Below are 23,111 nucleotides of genomic sequence, written 5' to 3'. Positions count from 1 at the left end.
TTATAGATAGTATTAAGTTATGTGCGTTTAAAAAATAGTATGTGTTTTTAATTTTTTGTACTTGTTTTTAGTGTAAAAATAAATTAATGTCATTTGTTATAAAAAAAAATTATCGATAGTATTAGGTAGGTACGTTTAAAAAATAGTATCTATGCTTAATTTATCGTAATTATTTTTAGTGTAAAATTTGAATGAAATTTTTTGTCATGTTATAATTGTTTAGATTTTTTAATTGAGATGTTGAAATTGCAATCCTCAGTGTATTTTGACAAGTTTTAGGATCAGAATTTGGTATTAATATTATCTTTATTTAAATATATTTGAATATGAATAAGTAGGAAGACTTTTTTCTTTAGAGGACAATATTAATTTTTTAAACTAAACACATAATTTGTGTGGTGCAGGATTAATAACTTTTTTACTGTGCCTTCCAATATTATATCGTCATTCTCTTGGTATAGCCTTCCATTGACATATAAGACTGCTATAATAGAATTCATCTTATACCAAAATATACCTAAAAAAAAATTATAAATAATTAATCATACTAACAAAAATTCAACTCCGGAGCAATTTTAATAACTTCAAAATTAAATACTCTAAATCTAAAAAATAATACACTACAGATTATAAGTTAATTCTAAAAATATATATATAAATGATGTGAGGATTTTAAAAAAAATTACCACCTATATTAAAACGAGACACATACCAAAAAATAACAAATCTTTAATTAATTAATCTAAATCTAATAAATACTATAGATTAAAAGTTCATTCTAAAAAAAAATTATAAATGATCTCATCATTTTAAAATGAAAGATACCACTAATATTAAAATGAGAGACATATCAAAAAATAATAAAACTTTATCTAGGAATAATTTTCATAACTTAAAAATTAAATATTCTAAATCCACAAAATACTACAACACAAAACTTAATTCTAAAAAATTAATTGTAAATCATATGAGGATTTAAAAGTAACATATACAATTAATATTAAAATGTGAGACATACTAAAATTAATAAAACATTAACTGGTATCAATTCTAATCCCTTAAAAATTAAATAATCTAAATCTAAAAAATATTTAATATTAAATCTTAATTCTAAAAATAATTATAAATGATGTGAGAAATTTAAAAATAAAAATAACACGTATATTAAAATGATAAAACATATCTTAAAATAACAAGAATTGAACGTATACCCATCTCTCAGATCAATAGTCTTCAATGTGTTATAATATTAAAAAATGACAGATATATTATTAAAGGAAAAAATAAAAAAAAAATCTTCCATGTGTTATAATATTAAAAAAAATGATCTAAGAGATTTGAGATCTATTACTAAAATAGTCTAACAACTGATTTCAAAAAAATGATCTAAGAGATTTGAGATCTATTACTAAAATAGTCTAACAACTGATTTCTGCTGCTGCTGCTGTACACCTGTTTTCGGGCTTGTCACTTGTCAGTCACAGTCACCCCTTTCAATTAGAGAAAAATAAATAAACTACTACTATATGATAAATTTTTTATTTTTATAATATTTTTTTAGTTTGAGTATACATATATTTTTCCATTTTTATTACGTGGGTTATTAAAGTAAAAGAACATAAAAAAAACGTTTAAAAAATTCTACCTAAATCTACCAACTACCATAAAAATTCATAATTTGAGTGAGTAGAGCTGCTGAGGTGAGTGAGTAGTAATGGAGAGTGATGGTAACATGAATCGGGCACCTGCATGTAGAACTAGAAGCATAAATGCTATGATGAGATACGTTTTTTTTTCTTGATTTCCAACGGGCCGTGATACGTTTTTCTTTTGGTTGCATGTTCAACTCGAATACAACATACATACAGATACCTCTTCTTCTTCTTCTTCTTCTTCTTAGAAAGTCAAACCAATACAATGAGTAGAAGCAGAGGACACACGATCATGGAGGTTGGACCTGACGGGGTTGCCATCATCACCATCGTTAACCCTCCCGTCAATTCTCTCTCCTATGATGGTATATATATATATATTGTGGCCTCCTTCCACTTTTTCTGTTCCCAAATATTTTAGCTGATTCAGATTAATTGCATGTTGTGTGACCTTGATGTTTCCTTGTCCACATTTTTCAGTATCACTCTATTTCATTCATATTGCTTTAGATATTACTCTATGCTGCTGCTAATCTCTCCTTCTTGTGTCTCTTTTTTCTCTCTAGTATTGCGCAGTTTTAAGGAGAATTTTGATCAGGCTCTACAGAGAGACGATGTCAAGGCAATTGTTGTTACAGGTATTGCAATTTGCTTGCTTCTTAATTCGACAGAGTCTGAGCTTGGAGATTATTCAAATAACTGGGAAGGGACGGCACTTAAGTTTGCTCAATTTATCAGAAAAATATCCTCTCCAGTTACCGGAGAGGAGAGTCCAGTATCAAATATGCAGTCACATGGGATCTGTCTACTACCGGACTCTCCAATAATTGGGGAGAAGCCGGAGCAATTTAAAAACATAGACTTAGTAATTAGGCAACATTTATGATAGATTTAAATACATTTTTGGTCCTTACAATTTTGTGCTTTTTTGTTTTTCGTCCTTGCAAAATTATTTTCTTGGTTTTAATCCTTGCAAATTATGCTAGTTTTGTGTTTAGTCCATAAAGAACTTTAGACAGCATTTTGAACAGTGAACAAAAGTTATTCAAAGTGTGTAAGAACCAAAAACAAAACAAACATAATTTATAAGGACTAAAATTATAAAAAAAAAACATAATTTTGCAATCACTAAAAGCAAAAAAACTCTAAATTGCATACTAAAACGATATTTAAGCCTTTTTGATATTGAAAGTTGTTATGGTGTGGGACGCGGAGTGTGATTTAGCTTGCACAACACATTATAGATTGAGAGAATAGGAGAAAACAAGGGAGAGAAACTAGAGTGAGAGGGAGAGAAACTAGAGGGAGAGGGAGAGAATTTGTGAATACTCGTAGTAGTGTTGAGTTGTGTGTTGTGTCTGGAAGTTGTGTAAATATGCTTACATGGTTCATATTTATAGTGTTTGCCTCTATGACATTATAGTCCGTGTGGAAAATATATAGATTTCTTGGCCAACTAGCTTGTAAGTGAATCTTATGTTACTTTTTTAGGTGCAAAGGGAAGATTTTCTGGAGGTTTTGATATTTCTGCATTTGGTGCTCAAAAGCCGGAAGGTACTTCTTTTGGGGGTGTATTCCTAATATAGTTACTTTCATTCTCGTTTTCTAACTCTTTCCTCTCCCCTCTTAAAGAGCGTCCAAAGCCTGGTTGGCTATCGGTAGAAATCATCACTGATACTATAGAAGGTACTTCTTTTTTATGACATTCTTTATTTGCTATTCATTTTTTCATTTTGTGCTATGTTAAATCTATTCACTTCATTTTTCAGCGGCTAGGAAACCATTGGTTGCTGCCATTGATGGCCTTGCCTTGGGTGGAGGCTTAGAATTTGCAATGGTACATATTACCAACTGATTAGGAAAATAAACGTTTCCTTGTAAATTTCTACAAAATATTACCAATTCTTTCTCATATAGGCATGCAATGCTCGGTTATCAACCCCAACTGCTAAGCTAGGCTTGCCTGAACTTCAGCTTGGGATAATTCCTGGATTAGGAGGTAGTAACTGGATCCAAGATTCTCTCCAAGACTCTTGATTAATTTCCCTAGCTCACGCCAACAAGTTAGGCCTAGCATAATTTGAATTTTTTTTGTAAAAATGGAAAGTAGACCGTGAGTGACACTCTAGTGCATGTCTTATGGCTAATTGTCCTTATTATGACCTTTTTTATTAGTATTATTAACCTAGAATTTAAATTGTCTTAGGAACACAGCGACTTCCTCGTCTTGTTGGTTTAACAAAGGCACTTGAGATGATGCTGGTATTGTACATTTTATTCTTCCTTTTTATAACTTTGCTATTCTGTTTGATGTGAAGAACTGATCTGAAAAGCTGCTGTATTCAAACTCAAGGTTGGTGATCAATCAAATAGCATATTCACTGTTCCATGTTTGAATTTTCTTGGCAGAACATCATCAAATTTTTGGTTCAGTTCTCCACTTTGAGTGGCATTATATTTTTCCTTTTACAGAAAGTATCAGAAGTTGTGACTTCAATGTGCTTGTGCATTGATTTTAAATTAATTTCTTCACCACTTTTTCCCCCCCTTTTTAAATTAAGACTTCAAAACCAGTTAAAGGGAAGGAAGCTTTTAGTTTGGGGCTTGTAGATGGTTTGATGTCACCAGATGATTTGGTAAACACTGCATGCCAGTGGGCCCTGGATATCATGGGTCGCCGGCGACCATGGATTGCTAGTCTTTATAAGACTGACAAACTAGAACCCCTTGGGGAAGCAAGAGAGATTTTGAAATTTGCACGAGCTCAGGTTCAAAAACGGGCTCCTAATCTCCAACATCCTTTGGTTTGCATTGATGTTATTGAAGCAGGAGTAGTTGCTGGTCCCCGTGCAGGACTCTGGAAGGTAGTTATCTGTCTCCAGTATTCCCTTACCTTTTTCCCTCTTTTATATTACTGCTGCAGAAATGTGTGTGACGTTGTGCTTGATCTTTGTAGGAAGTTGAAGCATCTGAAGGACTTATAAAGTCAGATACTAGCAAAAGCTTAATTCACGTATTTTTTTCTCAGAGAGGAACATCCAAGGTTTGTTGGGGTTTTGTGTCTTAATTTTATCCTTATTTCTCCCCCTTCAAGTGACAATTAGTTATGAAGGGTATTCTAGCTCAAAAACATACTTTAAATTTTACATTGAAAGGTTAAATGTTACATAGATTTAGTTTGTAAATGTTGTATTAAATTTATTGAAAGTTTTGAAAAGAAATAGGACCATGAGGTATTCCGATACCCTTTGGTGAGGAACTAATCCCTACTCAAGTTTCAGCTTAGCCCTAGCAGGCTAGCTACATGGTGCTTCCTGTACCCTACACTGCAGGCAAAGTCTGCCCATTTGGAGCTTAGTTTTCCAACTAAACTAAAGTTCTTGGTTGCTCTTCTATCTTTTTAAGTTTCAGTTTGGCTTCTTTTGCTGTGGTTACCCCAAAGCCAGATTATATATACTCATTGGTCTAAGTCTAGTGAGCACCCCATCCTTATCACATGAGCTAAGCTTGAGTGACTAATGACTATATAAGAGAATTATGGCCAAGGACTGATTTTGGCCTTTATTTCCTATAAACGACCCTTCAAAAGTTGTTTAGTAATTGGTCTAGAGCATTGAAATGTTGTTTTGTGTTAAGAGTGTGATTATTTGAGTCATGGGATTTATGACAAAGTAATTGTTGTTTGATAAGATAAATTCATACATCATACTTGGTTATTTGGGCAACTTTATTAGTTCTTAACTTTATAATTGTGATTTTTAGGCTTGATGTCAAAATATTGGTATTTCATTTTGAATGGCCATGTTTATCCTGTTAGTAATTTTATAGAATTTTAAACTGGGTTGCCGGTTTCTCCTTCAAAGACTTTTTTTTGTCTCATCATCACTTGCAATGATCATATTGTCTATAGTGAGTTTGCCATCAGTGGAATGCTTTATAAAAGGAATATGATCACCTTGACTTTGTTTGTATCCTAGGGATATCATAGCCTGGGCGAATCTTCCAAACCATGCTTGGAGAGATTGTTTGAAACCATACAAAGCCTTCTTGAGCCTACACACCTTCTTTCCACACCATAATGAATCGAATTTCTGGGTAGAGGTTTTATAGGATTGTTATTTGTTAAAGTATCCTGTATTGGCTAGAAAAATAACCAGAATACTCTTTATAAGGTTTGGGCAATCCATCAACCTTGACTTTGAGCTAACTTGATTAAGTTAGGCATGACCTGTTTGTAATATGGTATAGGAGTGCATCTAGTCTTGATGTTGGGTCACCTGCAAATATTTAATCTTGCAAACTGAAGACTTTAGATGCCCCATCCTAGACCTGGAAGTGAATGGGGGTGTTAATATGCCTCACATTAGCTAGGAATTATAGTCAGAATACTTTTTAAAAGATTGAGCTATCCTCCCTCCTTGGCCAAGGTTTGGGGGTTGAGTTAGGTTTGATCCATCTTTTATAAGGAATAAGGACAAATAAGGTTGTGTATAAAAATACTTGAGACACTTCTCAGCAGGTTTGAATACATATATATAAAAGAGAGTTGCAGAGAAAATAAAAAGAGAAAAGTACAAAAAAGGTACACCTAATATACTGTCTACTAAGTACAAGTAGATACAACAAAAGTCAGCTTTTAAAAAGCTGAACATCAGACAGAAAATAACAACTTCTCTAACAGTTCTAAATTTTTGTATAAATTCTATAGATATGAATTTCCCAATACCTCTTGACATGCACAGGTACCTGGGGTTACAGATTGTGGTTTGGTTCCAAGACACGTCAAGAAGGTTGCCATCATTGGCGGAGGACTAATGGGCTCTGGAATAGCAACAGCTTTAATTCTTAGCAGCTATCCTATCATATTGAAAGAAGTAAATGAGAAGTTCTTAGAAGCTGGTATCAATAGGATTAAAGGTGAGAATAGATTCTTATGAGTTGCCTCTCAGTAGTCCCTACTCGGTACTCCCAATTCTCCTTTAATTAAGAAATAAGTGATGCTGTTCTCATGTAATAGTTTTCCCCCTTGAGCAGCAAACTTACAGAGCCGTGTTAAGAAAGGTAAATTGACCCAGGAAAATTTTGAAAACACAGTCTCTCTTCTCAAAGGTACCCTTGACTATGAAAGCTTCAAAGATGTGGACATGGTGATAGAGGTTGTATAATGAACTCCAAAATATAATTTGCTTATTTACTGTCCTCAGAATCATGGTTGCAAGTTATCCAGTGTTTTGGAAATTATAAACTTTTTGGTGTTTGATGTCTGAACAGGCTGTTGTTGAGAATGTTTCCTTAAAGCAACAGATCTTTGCTGATCTGGAAAAGTATTGTCCACCTCATTGTATACTTGCAAGTAACACTTCCACAATTGACTTGAACCTGATTGGAGAGAGGACCAAATCTCAAGATCGAATTGTTGGAGCCCATTTCTTCAGGTAGTATCTTCTAATTGAAAACTATTTTTTTCCCTGCTATGGCTTTCTGTTTCTGATCTAAATATCTGACTTGTGCTTCCTTAGTCCTGCACATGTTATGCCGCTTCTGGAAATTGTACGTACCAAGCAGACCTCTGCTCAAGTGGTAGTTGACGTGTTAGATATTTCAAAGAAGATAAAGAAAACTCCAGTGGTGGTTGGAAACTGCACAGGATTTGCTGTTAATAGGATGTTCTTCCCATATACACAAGCCGGTCTCTTTCTTGTTGAACATGGTGCAGATGTTTATCAAATTGATAGAGTAATAACCAAATTTGGAATGCCCATGGGGCCTTTCAGGTACTAATTATTCGATAAGTTCTTAATATTTTCAATCAGTTCTTGAAGTGCCTGATTTGTCACGTATTTACTAATGCAGATTGGTGGACCTTGTTGGGTTTGGTGTGGCGATTGCTACTGGCATGCAATTTATTCAGAATTTTCCTGAGCGAACATATAAATCAATGCTTATTCCCCTTCTGCAAGAAGATAAGAGAGCTGGTAAAGCTAAACTCTGCATCAATTTGAATTGGAATTCTGACGAGATTTCTGTGTGGAATATATTTATGTAACAGTGGAATGCTCTGTTGTATTCTGCCAAACTAATTCACTGAAATCTTTGTTTAACATGTGCTTCTAACAGGCGAAACAACTCGCAAAGGGTTTTATTTGTATGATGATAAATGCAAGCCTAGTCCTGATCCTGAATTGAAAAACTATATCGAGAAAGCTAGGAGCTTTACTGGTGTCTCCGTTGATCCTAAGGTCTTTTTACCCTTCCTAATTCATACCATATTTGTTGGCTAGTGAGAAAAACAAATTAAAATCAATTTTATTGTAAATTCCACTGGATCTGATGTGGTTCAACCTGGACAGCTTGTCAAGTTACAAGAAAAGGACATCATTGAAATGACATTCTTTCCTGTGGTGAATGAGGCTTGTCGAGTCCTTGATGAAGGTATTGCAGTCAAAGGATCTGATCTTGATATTTCTGCTGTCATGGGCATGGGTTTTCCACCTTACAGGTTTGTCTTATTATTTATTTGGCCCACTTATCAAAACTTTGTACTTTTTCTAAATTTTGGGATTGATTTCATTAGGGGAGGTATCCTATTCTGGGCTGACTCTCTTGGATCCAAGTACATATATTCAAAATTGGAGAAATGGTCAGAGTTGTATGGAGAATTCTTCAAGCCTTGTGCCTACTTGGCTGCAAGAGCTGCCAAAGGAATTCCACTGGTCAGTAGCCTACGCTCATTTATTTCCATGTCATTTATGCAAACTATTTGTCATGTTATTCACACTTATTCTTGGATTGTTTAGTAACTTAAGGTAATTTTGAGATCTAAAGGGCACTTCATTGACACACTGCATCTGTAGCCAGAAAATCAACATCGTCTAATGGACTTTGTCGATTACAACTTACAAGTTACAACTATGCTTGGTAGTACTATAGTATACCATTTATTAGAATAAACATGCTAAAATAGTTAACTCGTTTATTTCAATATCTGCTTTAAACTCAGCAAAGCAAAGAAGCCTTAATTTGTCTTCTTCCTAGTATTAAATAAATGATTGAACCCTTTAATCAGTTTATGCACTTCAGGAAATAACCAACACAGCTATTCATTCGTACTTTTTCTTTGGAGTACAATATTCCATATTCATTCTGGCCATACCTCTTCATTTTGACGGTGTACACTTGAGACTAGATGGTTTTTTTTTAAAAATAAGTGTATTTTAAAATAATAAACAATATATGATGAATACATTTTTCTGACATTTCCTTCTGTATATGATGAATCCACATTTTAGTTTAAAATAATAATTGCTTTGTGTATAAAAAAAAATTGTATCAAATGAGACCTTTTGACAAACAACAAAACAAAAGATAACCTAAGAATGTTATTGCATGCTTCTTGAACTCAACAAGCCGTCTTTGTAGATTATTCTGATTCTGATCCTCTTGCCATTTATATTGCCCTGTAATGAATTTTGTACTATTCTATTGCAGAGTGCCTCTGTGGAGCAGGCAAATTCACGGTTGTAATAAATAAATAGCTCGTTACATGTTTGCTTGATTCAATGGTCCTTTCCTTTCTAATGGTAGGAATATAGTGGTGAATTGGGAGATACCAAAAAAGTGTACGATGAGAAAATATTTGAACAGTTGTGTGTGAGGCAGTCGAAATTATTAAATGTCAGTAAATTTTTTCAGAGAAAAAAACTGTATTTTACTTGTCTTTTTAGTTTTTAATTCTATTCTTTAAATTTAGTTAATCTCAATTTATCCCGTTATTAATACCTAAAATATTTTGTATCAATAAATTTAAATTTTAACATATATCAAATTAATAGTTTATTTATGTGGTTTATTTTCTAAATTTACTCCTTAATTTCAAATGTCTAATTTTTTAAATTTATTTTGTATAATTGAATAAAACATAATGAAAAGATCGTTTATTATATTTTATTTCATTTTTAAGATATGTAATGTTATCATTACTCAATAACGATAATATATACAGTAATTAATATAACGATGAATTTTTTTTAGGACCCCTTCCTTGATTGTTTTCTAGATTCGCCTCTAAACTCTCCTAACTATCTTATTTTGATCATCAATGATATATCAGCTAGAACATGATTTTTTTGACGGTGTTTTTTCTCCAATAGATGGATCTTTTACGAAAGGAGAATTTGGTGAGCCCAAGGCCCAAGGGGTAAGGGGATGGATTTTGGGTTTTGTTGTTGAGGTTATTTTGTTAGTGATATTTTTTTCAGACGATGACAAAGTTGCAACCTCCGACGCAAATGAATAGCATCTGATATAAAGAGAGGGTATTACTCTATTCCTTTTTTCTTTTTCTTTTTTTCTTTCATGCCTAACCGTTTTACATGCAGACAAATTAGCATTCAATGCGACAATTCTTTCAAAGTTGGGGTTAATTAAGGGTTTATGACAAACAAATCTAGTTAGGATTTTTCAAAGAACTTGAAATTTCATTTAGAAGAATAATCACTTCAATTGAGTTTGAGTTATCTTACTAGAAGTTGGGTATTGATTTAATATATAACGTGTATAATTTGGTTAGAGTTACTTTATTGAGTTTTAAATGGCTTAAATAACTCTTTGGTCCTATAAAATAGGTTTTTATTTTTATTTTAATCTTTTAAAGATTTTTGTTTTGATTTTAGTCCTTAAAAAACATTCTTTGTTTTAGTCTATGCTATAAGTAATAACGTTAAATGAAGATGATATGATATAACAATAGTTCTGAGAATTTATTGACAGGGCCAATAACATTTTTTTTTTGTAAAAGGCATTTAAATTTTCATATGTTCAAAATAATAAATGAGTCATACCAGTTGATAAAGAATTTAAAAGTACAGTTGATACATAATTACACGTAACTATATTGTCAAGCTCATCGTTGTTATGTTATCTGTTAATATTGGTAAGCTTTTTTTTTTTTTTTTTTTTACTTTTTCTCTTTCACAGCAAAGACATGTAATTACTTTGGATGTCATCTTTAGTCTCCCTCCCCTTATTTTAGTCTTATACTAATTGAAAGAAAAAATTTAAGAGTTATCTTTAGTTAATCACGCGTGTTTTACTATGCTACAAGTGCAAAGGGAAAGTGAAGTGAAGAATATATATTCTTAGTTAGTTTGTTTATTGTTAGTTTTATTATTATTATTATTATAATTCTTGGGAAGTGAAGTAAAGAATATATATTTGTGAGTGTTTTATAATTATATGATCAACATACTTTTCATCCAAATCATCAAAACAAGTTTCATTTTGACAAAAATACTTTGACAATAAAATATCCAAATATAAAACAAGTTACATTCAACTTACGTAAACTTAAATTAAATAGTTATGTTACGTTGAACTTAACTTTACAAATTGTAATCCAAACACACATTTAGTAATTGCAGGTTTGGATATTTTACAAAATATAAGGTTGAAATCTTGTTAGTTGTTTCTGTCATTGTAAAAAAAAAAGTAATAATAATAATAATAAATGGTAAAATAAAATATAAGGAAAGAGAAAAGAAAATTTTAATAAATTAAAATCAATCAAAGGCAGAGGGGGGAAGGGGGGCTGGCTTGAAGTGAAGTACACTCATGACAGGTTTGAGCTAGACAAAGTAATAAATGAGGTGGTTGTTAGATAACATATGATAATGAAAAAATTGTGAATGAAGTACTACTAGTAATAAAACATCAACCAATAACTTGTAACCATGGGCTTCCTCCCGAGTGCAATAAACAATTTACAGCGTCTCAATTTCTGCCATTTCAATTAGTTGAACTGCAAGAAGAATAATATTGTATCTAAGACCATTTCTTTTACTAGATCTGCTGAAGCCAAGAGGTGAGAAAGACGGCAAGCAGAGCAGTAGCCAAAAACTATCCACATTCAGCCAAAAAATCTTTTTTTTCTCTATTATTTTGGTTAATAGTAAGGGTATATTACAATCAAAGATTTTTTTTTAAGGTGTAGAGATCATTAAAATGAATTTTAACTCTCATAATAAAGTTTCCAATATTTATATGGTTAATAATCGAATTCCTAAGAACATAATTTAAAACTCAATTATCTACCAATTTTTTAATCAGGCAAAAGATTTGTTTTTATGTTTGCATTGAGATGCTTGTGATGAAAAAATCAATTTGATGATTAAATTAAATGACTAGATTAAAACACAAAAAAAGAGAAAACTATTTTTCTAGAACTAGTGGCAATTTTTAATTTCACTCTCACTCTTTTTTTATTATTCAAAAATATAAAATATTTCCAAAAAAATTAAATTTAACCATATATCTTTTAAAATTATCAAAATCAATATTTGAATTATAATATTATTGAAAAAATGATTCTTAAAAATATAACAATATAGTATCTTATAATTAACAAGATGTTAGAGACTTACTATTTGTTACTCTGTTTATTTGCATGAGTAGAGACAATAGAGGTGAGGAGAGAGTCAGAGAGGCAACAAAGAAAAACAAGAGTTCATAACTGTTTGTATATATGAGAAAGTACAAGAGAAAGAAGAATAAAGTTGGTAGACATCACACACAAAAACGTAAAAACATATTCAATCAAGTGGGATAAAAGTGGTTAAAAAAAGATTTTTTTTTTCATCTTCCAAATTGTCCATAAATTATATTTATCCATAAGTAAGGACATTTATTTCAATGAAAAACATTATACACTTTACAGTAGTTGACAAATAATTTATGGATAAATATAATGTTTTTCATTGAAATGGAAGTACACATTTAATGTCTTATGTTTTTTTTTTATATATAATTGTCTTTGAAAAAAAATAGTACACAAAATTTAGATTTACCAGTAATTTAGATATATTTGTCTTTGAAAAAAGGATACATGCAGAAAAAAATAGAAAGTACAGAAATTTAGATTTGACTCGTCAAAATAATTGAGTTTAACTTTAAACTTAAAGTGTGTTTGGATACGTGATAGAACATTAGAACATCAAAGAAAGTAAACTCAAATAGGTGATCGTTTAACTTATTTAGATCCGCAGGTGAAATCTACTTGGCGACCAAGAAGCATATCCAAGTGAAATGCACGTTTCTTTCGTTGCATTTATCGGTAAAGTTTTAAAACCATTGTTCCCCAAAGGTGCAACTGGTCCCTATTCTTGCGGCTTTAGCCACCCCATACTTAATTTTCAGACACTCAATTTAATAACTCATCGCCAAACTCTGTCATTGCGCTTTCAGCATGCTTTTTTTCTCTTTTCGCCAATTGTTTTTCTTTTTCTTATTCTTACTTTCCATTGATGTTATTTTTTTTTTTAATTCACTGGTAACGTTTTTCCTTTTATGATCAACCATAATACAATTATATACTACTGTATCACCAAATAACTCAAATTTGACCATTTATCATTGTGACTGAAAAGGTTGTATTATAAGTATAGAATAAATTGAGAAATAATAGTGTATTTATAAGCAGCAATATTCTTATGCATTTGATATGGGTGTTTATTAGTCAAATTTGATAACAAAACGATCAAAACAAATTAAATTGATTTGGTTTGATGTTTTTGATTTTGTTTCAATATAATAAAAATATCTCACATTTTTCTATCTTAACTTATTAAAATTTCTTTTAAAGACAAAGTCACGAGAGTTGTATCAGGTAAAACAAATAATATCTTAAATGCAACAAATCTAATGATATGATGAACTTAAGGTCAACACAATGATATTAGAATGAGGGTTAGACCATACACACAAACTATAAGGCTCTCTAATTCTTTAACCTTGATTGAGATAATTATTTTGGTACACAAAAAATAAGTTTCACATCACTTATATGTGGACACTAATGATAGTTTATAAGAAATGTTTTTCCTTAAACTATAAAAGTGTTTTTTAAGGATAAATTTGAAATCTATATGAGTTAAAATGAAGAATATTTTAGATATGGCAATAAACTTAATGATACAATAGTCTTTAAAAAAGGCAAAGACATCAAAATAGGAAGACACATCTCAACCAAGAGTCCAATAACTTGTCTTAGTAGATTATTATATATACACAATTGATCTAGGACAATATCTTATTCGCAGTTTTTCTTAATTTTTTGAAGCTTTTTTTGGTACACACTAGTGACGATTGAATTGATACAAATTCATATTTATTAAAAGATAATAAACGAAATAAACATAGAATTAATTTTAAAATAAATGATTAATATATGTGTCTACACACACACACACACACACACACACATATATATATATATATATATATATATATATATATATATATATATATATATATATATATATATAATTTTTCATGTTCTTCCATCGTTACATGATTTTTCCTCATACGAGAAAAGTTATATCTACAAGTCTTTAGTGAATATACCAGTTAGTAATATTTTATACGATATACAATTTGTGTAATTAACTAATACGGACCAATAATTGTTTTGGACGTGTACTAAGCATTCCTGATAAACATTTAGGTGGTTCTAATCATGTGATCTGAGACATATATGTTCCCCTAATCTGTTCTTTTGCACTTGTTTATTGTACTCAAGAAATGTCAAAATCACTATAGAACAACAGTATACTTCTTCCTTTGGAATAACATATAATGCTGGCTTTCATAGTACCTTAATAATTCTTTGCATTATAAAGGAAAGAAAATTTTCCTCCTTTCTTTCTCTTAGGGTAGACAAGCTTTGTGTGATCTGTCCGCTCAACCAACATCTTGATCCATATTAGTAATATCCAGGACCTGTAAAGACCCAAAATGAACGTGCAAAATTATTAATCATTTTTTGTCCTTAAGGATGATCGTTATCTTAAACTTTCAGGTATATTATCCAATGTTTGAGGAAAAGTAATGTTCAGTAGAAAAATTACATGTACATGTACCCGATACAATTACTTTTAAAAACAAACGTGCAAAATCTTGGATAAAATTAAATGTCTCTTTGACTGTACATTAGATGCCTTTGTAATTAAAGTTGCTAGAACCATTCATTTTTATAAGCATGGTAGGATCAAGTGGCCCAGTGACTTTATTTGCTAACTTCTAAGCATTTGGAACTGGAATGAGAAGAGAATGGTAGGGACTTGGAAGTGAAGGAGATCGATGAAAGATTGAATTGAAGAGAAGAGAGAAAAATCCATAGATGGGGACACATCGCGGTGACATACGTGAGAGTAACCTTTCAATCAAATATCATGTGGATTTGGGAAGACATGCAACATCAGAATCAAATAAAGGGAAAAGAAGAGAGTCCAAACTGCCCAACCTTGCATTTGGTTGAACAGATAAAAAATGGCTCATCTGGCCACATTTCCACTTGGCTTCACGGGGGATCCTCACAACAGACAACAAACTGCGTGGATCTCCACGATAACCTTTTACTATCTTATTAACCAATTCATTCATTATTTTACCATTTTTATTTTAAGATCAAATTATTGATTAGTGTTTTCTAACCTTTTTCTATATGTCTGTAACGCGAGAGTTAATGTAATAAAAGATACTATAATTAGTACTCTTAATTTTATTGAAATTATTATATAATTTTAACTATATTTTAGAATGCTTTATTGATTAATTCCCTGGTATTATTTTTCATTTCTCTCTCTATAATTCCATGGTACATATGTAAAATAATTAATTTTTAGATGAATATAAAAATATATTTGACCAAATAATATAATCTTGTAGTTTTTAAAATTATAATTATAAAGAAAATAATTCTGAAAAATTGACCTTTAGAAAACAAAGACGTACGTAGGTTGTAAATTAGTAATCTAGCGGTTGCCACTTGCTAATCAGAAGATTCAATACAATAATCTTACGGTTGTTACTCGCCAACCAGAATATTCCTCTCTTAGGATACCTCTTAAACGACAGGTAGCCATTTTGACCAAAAATCATAAACATGATAATATATACTGGTACCGTTTTTTTAAAAAAAATGTTGAAACAAAGTTTTGTAAAATGAATTAAATTACAAAATGATTATTACATGAATGAGAGATTAATATAAACACTTAATGTTATTATCAAGATATATAAACAAGACAGAATGTCCAGAGGAAATGAAAGAAAAATCTATATAAGTTTACTGGTCCATTTTTTTTCTTCCTTTTAAGAAAAAAACTATTACTTTTTATTTTTAATTTTTAAAAAAATTCAGTATTATTTCCATTTTACCCTGTTTTAATAAACGAGAAAATTTCAAAAAGTAATAATAATATTTTAATTTTTGAATATTTCAATAAAAGGAAATTTAGTCAAATAAAAATATTTTTACATATAATCATATTATTTAATAGTCTTCAAGCGACAAAGCTTAGATGTTTGTTTCTCACATGTTTTTTATTTTATTTTCTAATCAAAATTATAATTTTACCTTGATAGTTTATACTAACATTTAATAAAAACAATCATTATAGTTTTTTTTATGAGTAAAACAATTATTAATTATATAATTTCCGAAATAAAATTCTGATCTCCATTGAAAAACAACAGTGAAAATTCTTTAAAAACTATACCAAGTTATATTGTTCATGCAACTGCCTCAAAATGTAGTTATTATATTTGTCTTTTAATTAGATCCTACATTTAAAAGTGACAAATAGTTCTAAGATTTAATTAAAAAAATTATCAACATTTGCAGGTAATATTCTTATTCTCACTTCTGCATGTTCTAAACTCAATATTTTCTTAGATTCTTCAACTAGTTTAGAGCCTACAAATGTGACATAGATTAACAAATTTTTTAATTAGATATATATGAATTATTTGTATTTTTAAATAAGTTTTAAAACTCTCTTTTTTTCAGTTATGTTTTTGAATTTGTATTTGTTTTTGAATTAGGTTCTTACAAAATAAATACAAGTTGAAGAAACCAATTAAAATAATAAAAAATTGAGGAGCAACCAATTAAAATAATAAAAAATTGAGGAGCTCGCATGGTGAGTTCTTTTAAAATACATGTTCAGTTTAATTAATGAATGAACTCACTGATCGAATAATGAATGCACAACATGGGGCTTATTTATAAATGTATCGTAATGATGAATTATGATAAGCCTGTTGAACTAGCTTCTAAATTCTGTGTTTGATTTGATGCGTGGTTTTCCTAGAAAAAAAATATGATTAATAATATGAAATTTTGACGGTAGAAGAGTTATTCTGCCCATAATGGTTTTGCCACGAGTTATAATTATAATAAAATGAAAGCTTACCACTCATCCATACTTATCAATACATGCAATTAAATGGTGGAAATCAATAGTTCAAAACTGAAGCAATGAATCTCCCCTGGCTCCCCCTCGATTAAGAACAAAGAAATAGTAGTAACTTTTGGAGGATAAAGAAATAGTAACTTGAAAGGTGTGCCTCAACCAATATTTCATATATCATATAGCATGCAATGTTTTTTGAACTATGCTAAGTTTAATATGCTTAGCTAGCACAATCTTTTTTTTTTGTCCCCTTATGCCTATGATGAATTGAAATGCCGCATCTATGTGCAACCTATATATCTTTTAAACAAAATTTTGTGGTCATCCTTTTTTACTTCCGTAGATGGATTTGTCTACTTTATGAAGCTAACTTTCCGAACATTGCTCGATCACGTAGAATAGCTGTTCTTCCTTAAAGAATTATTGAGACATTAGATATTGTTTTTCTGTCTAAACTTTTAGAAGCCAATTGATCATTTTCTTCCCAATAACACCCACATTTCGAGTTTGTGGTGGATGAAGCATGTGTCTGAAATAGCCTTGGAGAATCTTAGAATTCGGTTAAGAGGCACAAGCATGGTTGATCATATAGGGTGGGGGCGAACACAGGTAATCAATCTTCTCTCACTTGTTAAATAGATAGTATATGTATTTTATGAATATTTGTGGATATTTATAAGTATTCATGAATATTTGTTAAAATATAAATATAAATAAAATCAAAATAAAATAATAATAATTTTAAATATATAATATTATATCTTAAATAAATTCTTTGATTATAATTATTAAAATAAATTTAAGTAATTTTTAAATTACAGTTACTTGTAGATGCAAGTATCTTATTATATACCCTCGTTTTGTTAGTTAATAAGATAGAAAAAAAAATTTCTCTTTATTCGAGTGCTCATTAAATATTCAAATATAATTTGTAACATGTTTTACCTGCCACTATGTACATGTATGGATTTTCTTATAATTTTTCTTCAAATCCACTAAATTATATAAAATTATAATTATAATTACTCGTTCAAATAGACACAAAATGTATATAGCATCTCAATTGCCTTGGAGCATTTCATCACTAGGTTGATTTGATCGTATTTGATTTCTTCCTTCATATCTATAAATCTAGTGAGACCTACAAGATCGAAAACAATTCAATAAAAAAAACACTCGATTTGGTTAACCAAAAATAAAGAGGAGGAGGAGGAGAGAAAAGTTATTATCGTGGGTCTCACACTTCTTATACATTATTTTTATTTACATATCTCTCTTATATTTTTATTTATTCTATTTTTCTCATCTTTACCCAAATAGAGCATAAGTGATTATTTAAAAATAATCTCGACTAATTTGAGTAGTGGACATTTTCGATCTGTTATGTTAGCAACAGTGTTCATGATCATGAGACTCATAATTTAATATAGATGTCGTATCAGTGTAAACAGAATTATGGAAGTCCCGAGTCGATTGGTGGAGGAGTTAATCTTCTTGCAATTAAGATTTCCTATTGTCCCTTACTTTTTCATCAGGCTTAAATAATGCGAAATTTATTATGGAACATAACTTCAAAGTAGGGTCGTGATTTATCTTCTCATAATTATCAACATCTTGATTTATACACCACCAATAAAAGTAAAAACTCTTTATTTTGATCATTATATAATGACGATGATGCCCTTGCCTTTGTCTCTGGCTTTTGGTTTTTTGTTGAAATTTCAAGGAGGTTGGACAGTGACTGTGCTTGGTACTTTATAAAGTTTGGATGATTATTTGTCCTTTGAATGGAAAGGAAATATAGAAAAAAAAAATTAAAATTTTATTTCCCGAATTTTATTAATATGAACACATTTTTATTTTGTATTTTTTTACGATTAAATTTACGAAACATGGTGATGTCTTAATCAAAGATTAGAAAAGTTTTCGAATTAAAAAAATATTAGACTAATTTAATACATATATTCTTTATCATACACCTTTCACCCCATAGTTTTACCTTCTTTAGTCTCCTTCTCTCTCCGGTGGCTCCTCCGCTGTCACCGGCGGTCAGTCACCACCCACCACCGCCACAAACGCCCCCCCCCCCCCGGTCACCACCAACTCTCCTCCACTCCCCTCTCCCCCTTCTTCCCCAAATCTCCTTTCCTCCTCACTTGAATCCGACGTGGGTGTCCATTTCCCTAAAGGGAGAATACGGCAACTATGGCACCTGAGGGTCAGCAACATCGCCTCTGCGCATGGTGCTCTGTGAAATCTGCGAGCAAACCCGACACCACCGCGCATGTCACCGTCAAGGTCGTTGCCGCCACGCTCTGCCTCGCCTGCGACCGCGAATCCAATTTGCCAACCCCTCGCCTGAAGCGTTTTATTTTTTAAAAAGTGTATGACTAAGAGCTGAATGTTTGGAGCTTTTCTGGTTCGATAAGGTGTTTGTTTGTTGTGGGTTAATTCTGATCTGGGTATTTGCTAATTTCATGATTTTCTCTGTGCGTCATTTTTTTCATATTCAATTTCATGGTTTCGATTTTTGCTGTGGTGAGCTTTGTATTTCAAATTTGTGATTCTTGCTGGAATCTTTAATGTGTTGTGTGTTAATCCAGTTTGGGATTCTTGCTGTTATGTTAAGATTTCTTATTTGTTGAAATGGAGAAGAGATTTGGCCGTGGAAGAAGGAGAAGGGAATGGAGGAGGTTTTGGTGGGTGAAGGTAGTAGCGTTTGTCGCCGGTAACAATGGAGGACGTCAGAGAGGGATGGAGACTAGACTAAACAGTGGTATGGAGGATGTATGATAAGAATATATATATGCCTTAGATTAATTTAAGGAGTCTTAAACATGATGCATGATGCATGATGCATCACTTATGATGATGGTCCACCCTAGACACTGTGTATAAAAATACTTAAATTTAATTGATTCTAAACAAAACAGTGAAGACTGGAACGTTTTTTATTTTATCTTTTTTTCTTTAACTAAACATAATGTTAGATTTTTTCGATTAATATTACGTAGAATTAAATTTTTTAAACGTTCTTTTCCGATTCTTTTTATGTTTTTTAATTTTCCATAAAGAACTAGATAAATTTTTATTTTAATCATGAAAGTTATAATTGTAAACCACAATCAAAATATTTTTGTTTAAGATTTATAAATGAAAAAAAGAAAATCCATTAAAAAGATGAGAAAAGTTATCAACAAAAATTAGTTAATGAGAAGGTTTATGTTTTGTTTGTAGATAGAAATATTACCAATGATATGCATTTCAATGCAAATGTAATAAATAGAAGTAAAAATAGACAAATAATATAGTTGAAGACAAATAAAATTGAATGTAAAAGCAAGGTAAATTAGTTATGTGTCAAGCACAGTGGATAAAGACAAATAATATTTGGCAAATATACATGTTGAAAAGAAGAAGAAGAAAGAAAACGTAGTGGGTAATGTGTATATAAATAAAGTAGAAAAGGGTAGGAGGTGCAATGCAAAGAGGGGGGGAGAAGGAATCTGGGAAGAGAGAAGGTTTTGTTCTAAGAATTTGTTAGGGAAAAGGAAGAAAATAGGTCTGCAAATTCTGGAGGCAGCGGTGTCGTGTATAGAGATACTTTGTGTTTGGGCAGAAAGTGAAACAATAATAATAATAATAATAATAGGAGTAGTAGGGGGTTTCCCTTGGGTTGTCTCTTTCAGTCTTTTTAATACATGAGCCAAGTCAGTGTTCCACGTGCTCCTGGGGAGTCTCCCCTTTTGAATGGTACTAGTACTAGTTATTTGACTTGTTCTCTGCGCATGGAAGCCATGAAAGGAGCAAGAGTTGGCGTGGGCGAGGACCACGACATGGGTGACGGAATGCAATGCAGTGACCACCCTTACAGAAACAACCCTGGCGGTATCTGCGCCTTCTGCCTTCAAGACAAACTCGGCAAGCTTGTTTCCTCTTCTTTCCCTCTCCCTCTCCTTCCTCCTTCTTCCCCTTCTTCCTCCTCCACTCTCCCTTCCATCTCCTCCCTTCCTCCCTCCTCAGCCCCCGCTCCTTCCTCCTCCACCGCCGTTTCTCACTTCAATCATCCATACTACCCTCGTAGAACGCGCCTCCCTTTTCTCTTGCCCAAGAAGAAGAGCAAGAAACCCACGTCAGCACCCACCTCTGATAATATCCTTCTCAAGCGCAGCAAATCCACTGCCACTCCCCGAAGAAACCGCTCCTTGGTCGACGACGACGACAACGACGACGACTTAGTCATTGGGCCTTTTAGTCCCAGGAAGAGAAACGGCTTCTGGTCCTTTCTCTATCTCTCTTCCAAATCATCCAAGAAACTCAACTCCAAAAGCTTCAGAGACAACAACATCAACAACACTCCGAGGATCTCCTCCATTAACTTAGCACCGGCAAGTACTAGTTCTGCAAAGCTTAAAGAAAAGTGTTGCTCTGGTTCTTCTCTCAAGACTGACATTGTTGTTGAACAAGATAACAATAACAGTAACAGTCCCAACACTGCTTCTGCTTCTTCTTTCGAGCGCAAGGTTTCGAGATCTAAATCTGTTGGGTGTGGTAGCAGAAGCTTCTCTGGGGACTTCTTCGAGAGAATCTCTACTGGCTTTGGAGATTGCACTCTCAGGAGAGTGGAGTCTCAGCGTGAAGGTAAGCCGAAGGGGACTGGTGGTGGCGCCTCCGCCGCCGTGAGCCGTGCCGGCGAACAACACCACCACCATTGCATTAAAGAGAGGGTCCGGTGCGGAGGCTTGTTTAGTGGGTTCATGATGACTTCGTCTTCTTCGTCCTCGTCTTCTTCCTCGTATTGGGTTTCTTCTTCTGCTGATGATGCTGCTGCTGTGAATGGGAAATCAGCGACTGTGGCACTCTCTCATAACAGAGGTAGGAGTTGGGGTTGGGCTTTTGCGAGTCCCATGAGAGCTTTTAGCGGTAAACCTTCTTCTAAAGAGAGTAACCGAAGGGATATTATAAGAGATGCCAATGATAAGAATGCCACGCCTAACTTATCTGCTATACCTTCCTTGCTTGCTGTCAGAGGCTGAGAACTGAGAAGAGCACAAGGAGCAAAGAAAAAAAAAGCAAAAAAGAAAAACCATTCGAGGGCTTTAACTTGGTCTATTATACACATTAGTACTATGATGTTAATTACTGTTTATTACTACTTTGTTTATCTTGTGGATGGGTGTTAATTTAATTTCCTTCATTAGTAATCTAATACTTTCAAGTTCATTCCTTTCATTCTCTATTATACTGCTTTGTGAATTATGTGACCAGCTATGGGCAAATCTCTGGAAATCAGAATCCTTGCTGGTGGCAGTGAATAGAGTGTGTTCGAAAAGAGGGAAATTGGAGAAGAAAATCTCGATGCATTGCATTCTCTGTCATCACGTGGCTTGTTTGAACTATTACACTGGTTTGTAATTTTTGTAGTGTCCTTCTTGTAATTTCCACACTGTGATGCTACGCCAAAGATGTGTAATTTTTATTTATTTGCGAAAATCACTATTCACATGCATACACATGTTTGGGGATGGTGTAGCCACAATAGGGAATATCTTTAGAACCACTCTGAGCTATATGTTATGTGTTAAGATGCAATTTAATAAGTTGTTAATCAATAATGATGTACTATAATTTTTTTTTCCTTAATGAATAACTTATGATTATTAATCTGTTGCATTTAGTTTCCGAAAATTTCTCCTCATTTAATTTATAAGATAAGAGTTCCATAACTGGTCAAATGCAACATGGCAGATGTGGTCCCTGTTCGGGAATTGGTAGTATTGAAATTGAAGTAGATCTTGTTAGTCATTTATTCAAAAGTGTTAAAGTAATTGTTAACGCATTTATCTCTCTAGTATTCCATTTGCATAGCTGTATGGAAAGCCAGCGGTTTCTCATGTGCCTGAGAAAGTGCATGAAGCAGCATAGCTCTAACTCTGAACAGAATAAAGGGTTACAGGGTGATTTAAGTAATGCATTTTAATATTTAAGTCTGACGATAAACTACTGATGTGCTACTTAATTAAGTATATTTATCGACATGGACCCGAAAAATTTATGGGAAAAGAGTTTTAGTACTTTATTAACAGGTACGCAACCTGAATAAACAACGCCCCGTATTCACGTAAAATGTCTAGGAATCCCCTATCCGCACCATATAGCATTTCCGTAAGTCATTTAAACATACATCAGTTTTTGTACAATAAATATACTA

The 23,111-nt window shown here is 32.1% G+C and overlaps 2 protein-coding genes across 3 annotated transcripts; both read left to right on the top strand.

Moving 5' to 3' along the window:
• The first annotated feature begins 1,659 nt into the window (after nucleotides 1–1,659).
• LOC100813542 (peroxisomal fatty acid beta-oxidation multifunctional protein MFP2) lies at nucleotides 1,660–9,353 on the top strand. Of its 2 annotated transcripts, none has more exons than XM_041011285.1 (18): nucleotides 1,660–2,017; nucleotides 2,219–2,290; nucleotides 3,144–3,206; nucleotides 3,285–3,338; nucleotides 3,422–3,489; nucleotides 3,570–3,651; nucleotides 3,859–3,914; nucleotides 4,214–4,516; nucleotides 4,609–4,695; nucleotides 6,395–6,569; nucleotides 6,747–6,808; nucleotides 6,924–7,087; nucleotides 7,172–7,426; nucleotides 7,506–7,627; nucleotides 7,770–7,891; nucleotides 8,003–8,151; nucleotides 8,227–8,365; nucleotides 9,141–9,353. In XM_041011285.1, exons 1-18 carry the CDS (start codon nucleotides 1,918–1,920, stop codon nucleotides 9,174–9,176), a joined length of 2,109 nt encoding a protein of 702 aa, XP_040867219.1. In that variant the 5' UTR covers nucleotides 1,660–1,917; the 3' UTR covers nucleotides 9,177–9,353. The 2 variants fall into 2 exon arrangements, with proteins under 2 accessions (XP_040867219.1, XP_003550336.1); XM_003550288.5 differs by having other exon boundaries at nucleotides 1,661–2,017; nucleotides 6,687–6,808.
• Nucleotides 9,354–20,229: 10,876 nt separating this feature from the next.
• On the top strand, nucleotides 20,230–22,104 carry LOC100798085 (uncharacterized). The gene has a single exon (XM_003550491.5). It carries the CDS (start codon nucleotides 20,602–20,604, stop codon nucleotides 21,934–21,936), a length of 1,335 nt encoding a protein of 444 aa, XP_003550539.1. The 5' UTR covers nucleotides 20,230–20,601; the 3' UTR covers nucleotides 21,937–22,104.
• The last annotated feature ends 1,007 nt before the right edge of the window (nucleotides 22,105–23,111 follow it).

Source organism: Glycine max, chromosome 17 (genome assembly GCF_000004515.6).
Source record: "Glycine max cultivar Williams 82 chromosome 17, Glycine_max_v4.0, whole genome shotgun sequence".
Lineage (NCBI taxonomy): Eukaryota > Viridiplantae > Streptophyta > Magnoliopsida > Fabales > Fabaceae > Glycine > Glycine max.
Note: the sequence above shows the minus strand (reverse complement) of the source record. Positions and strands in the feature narration are given on the sequence as shown.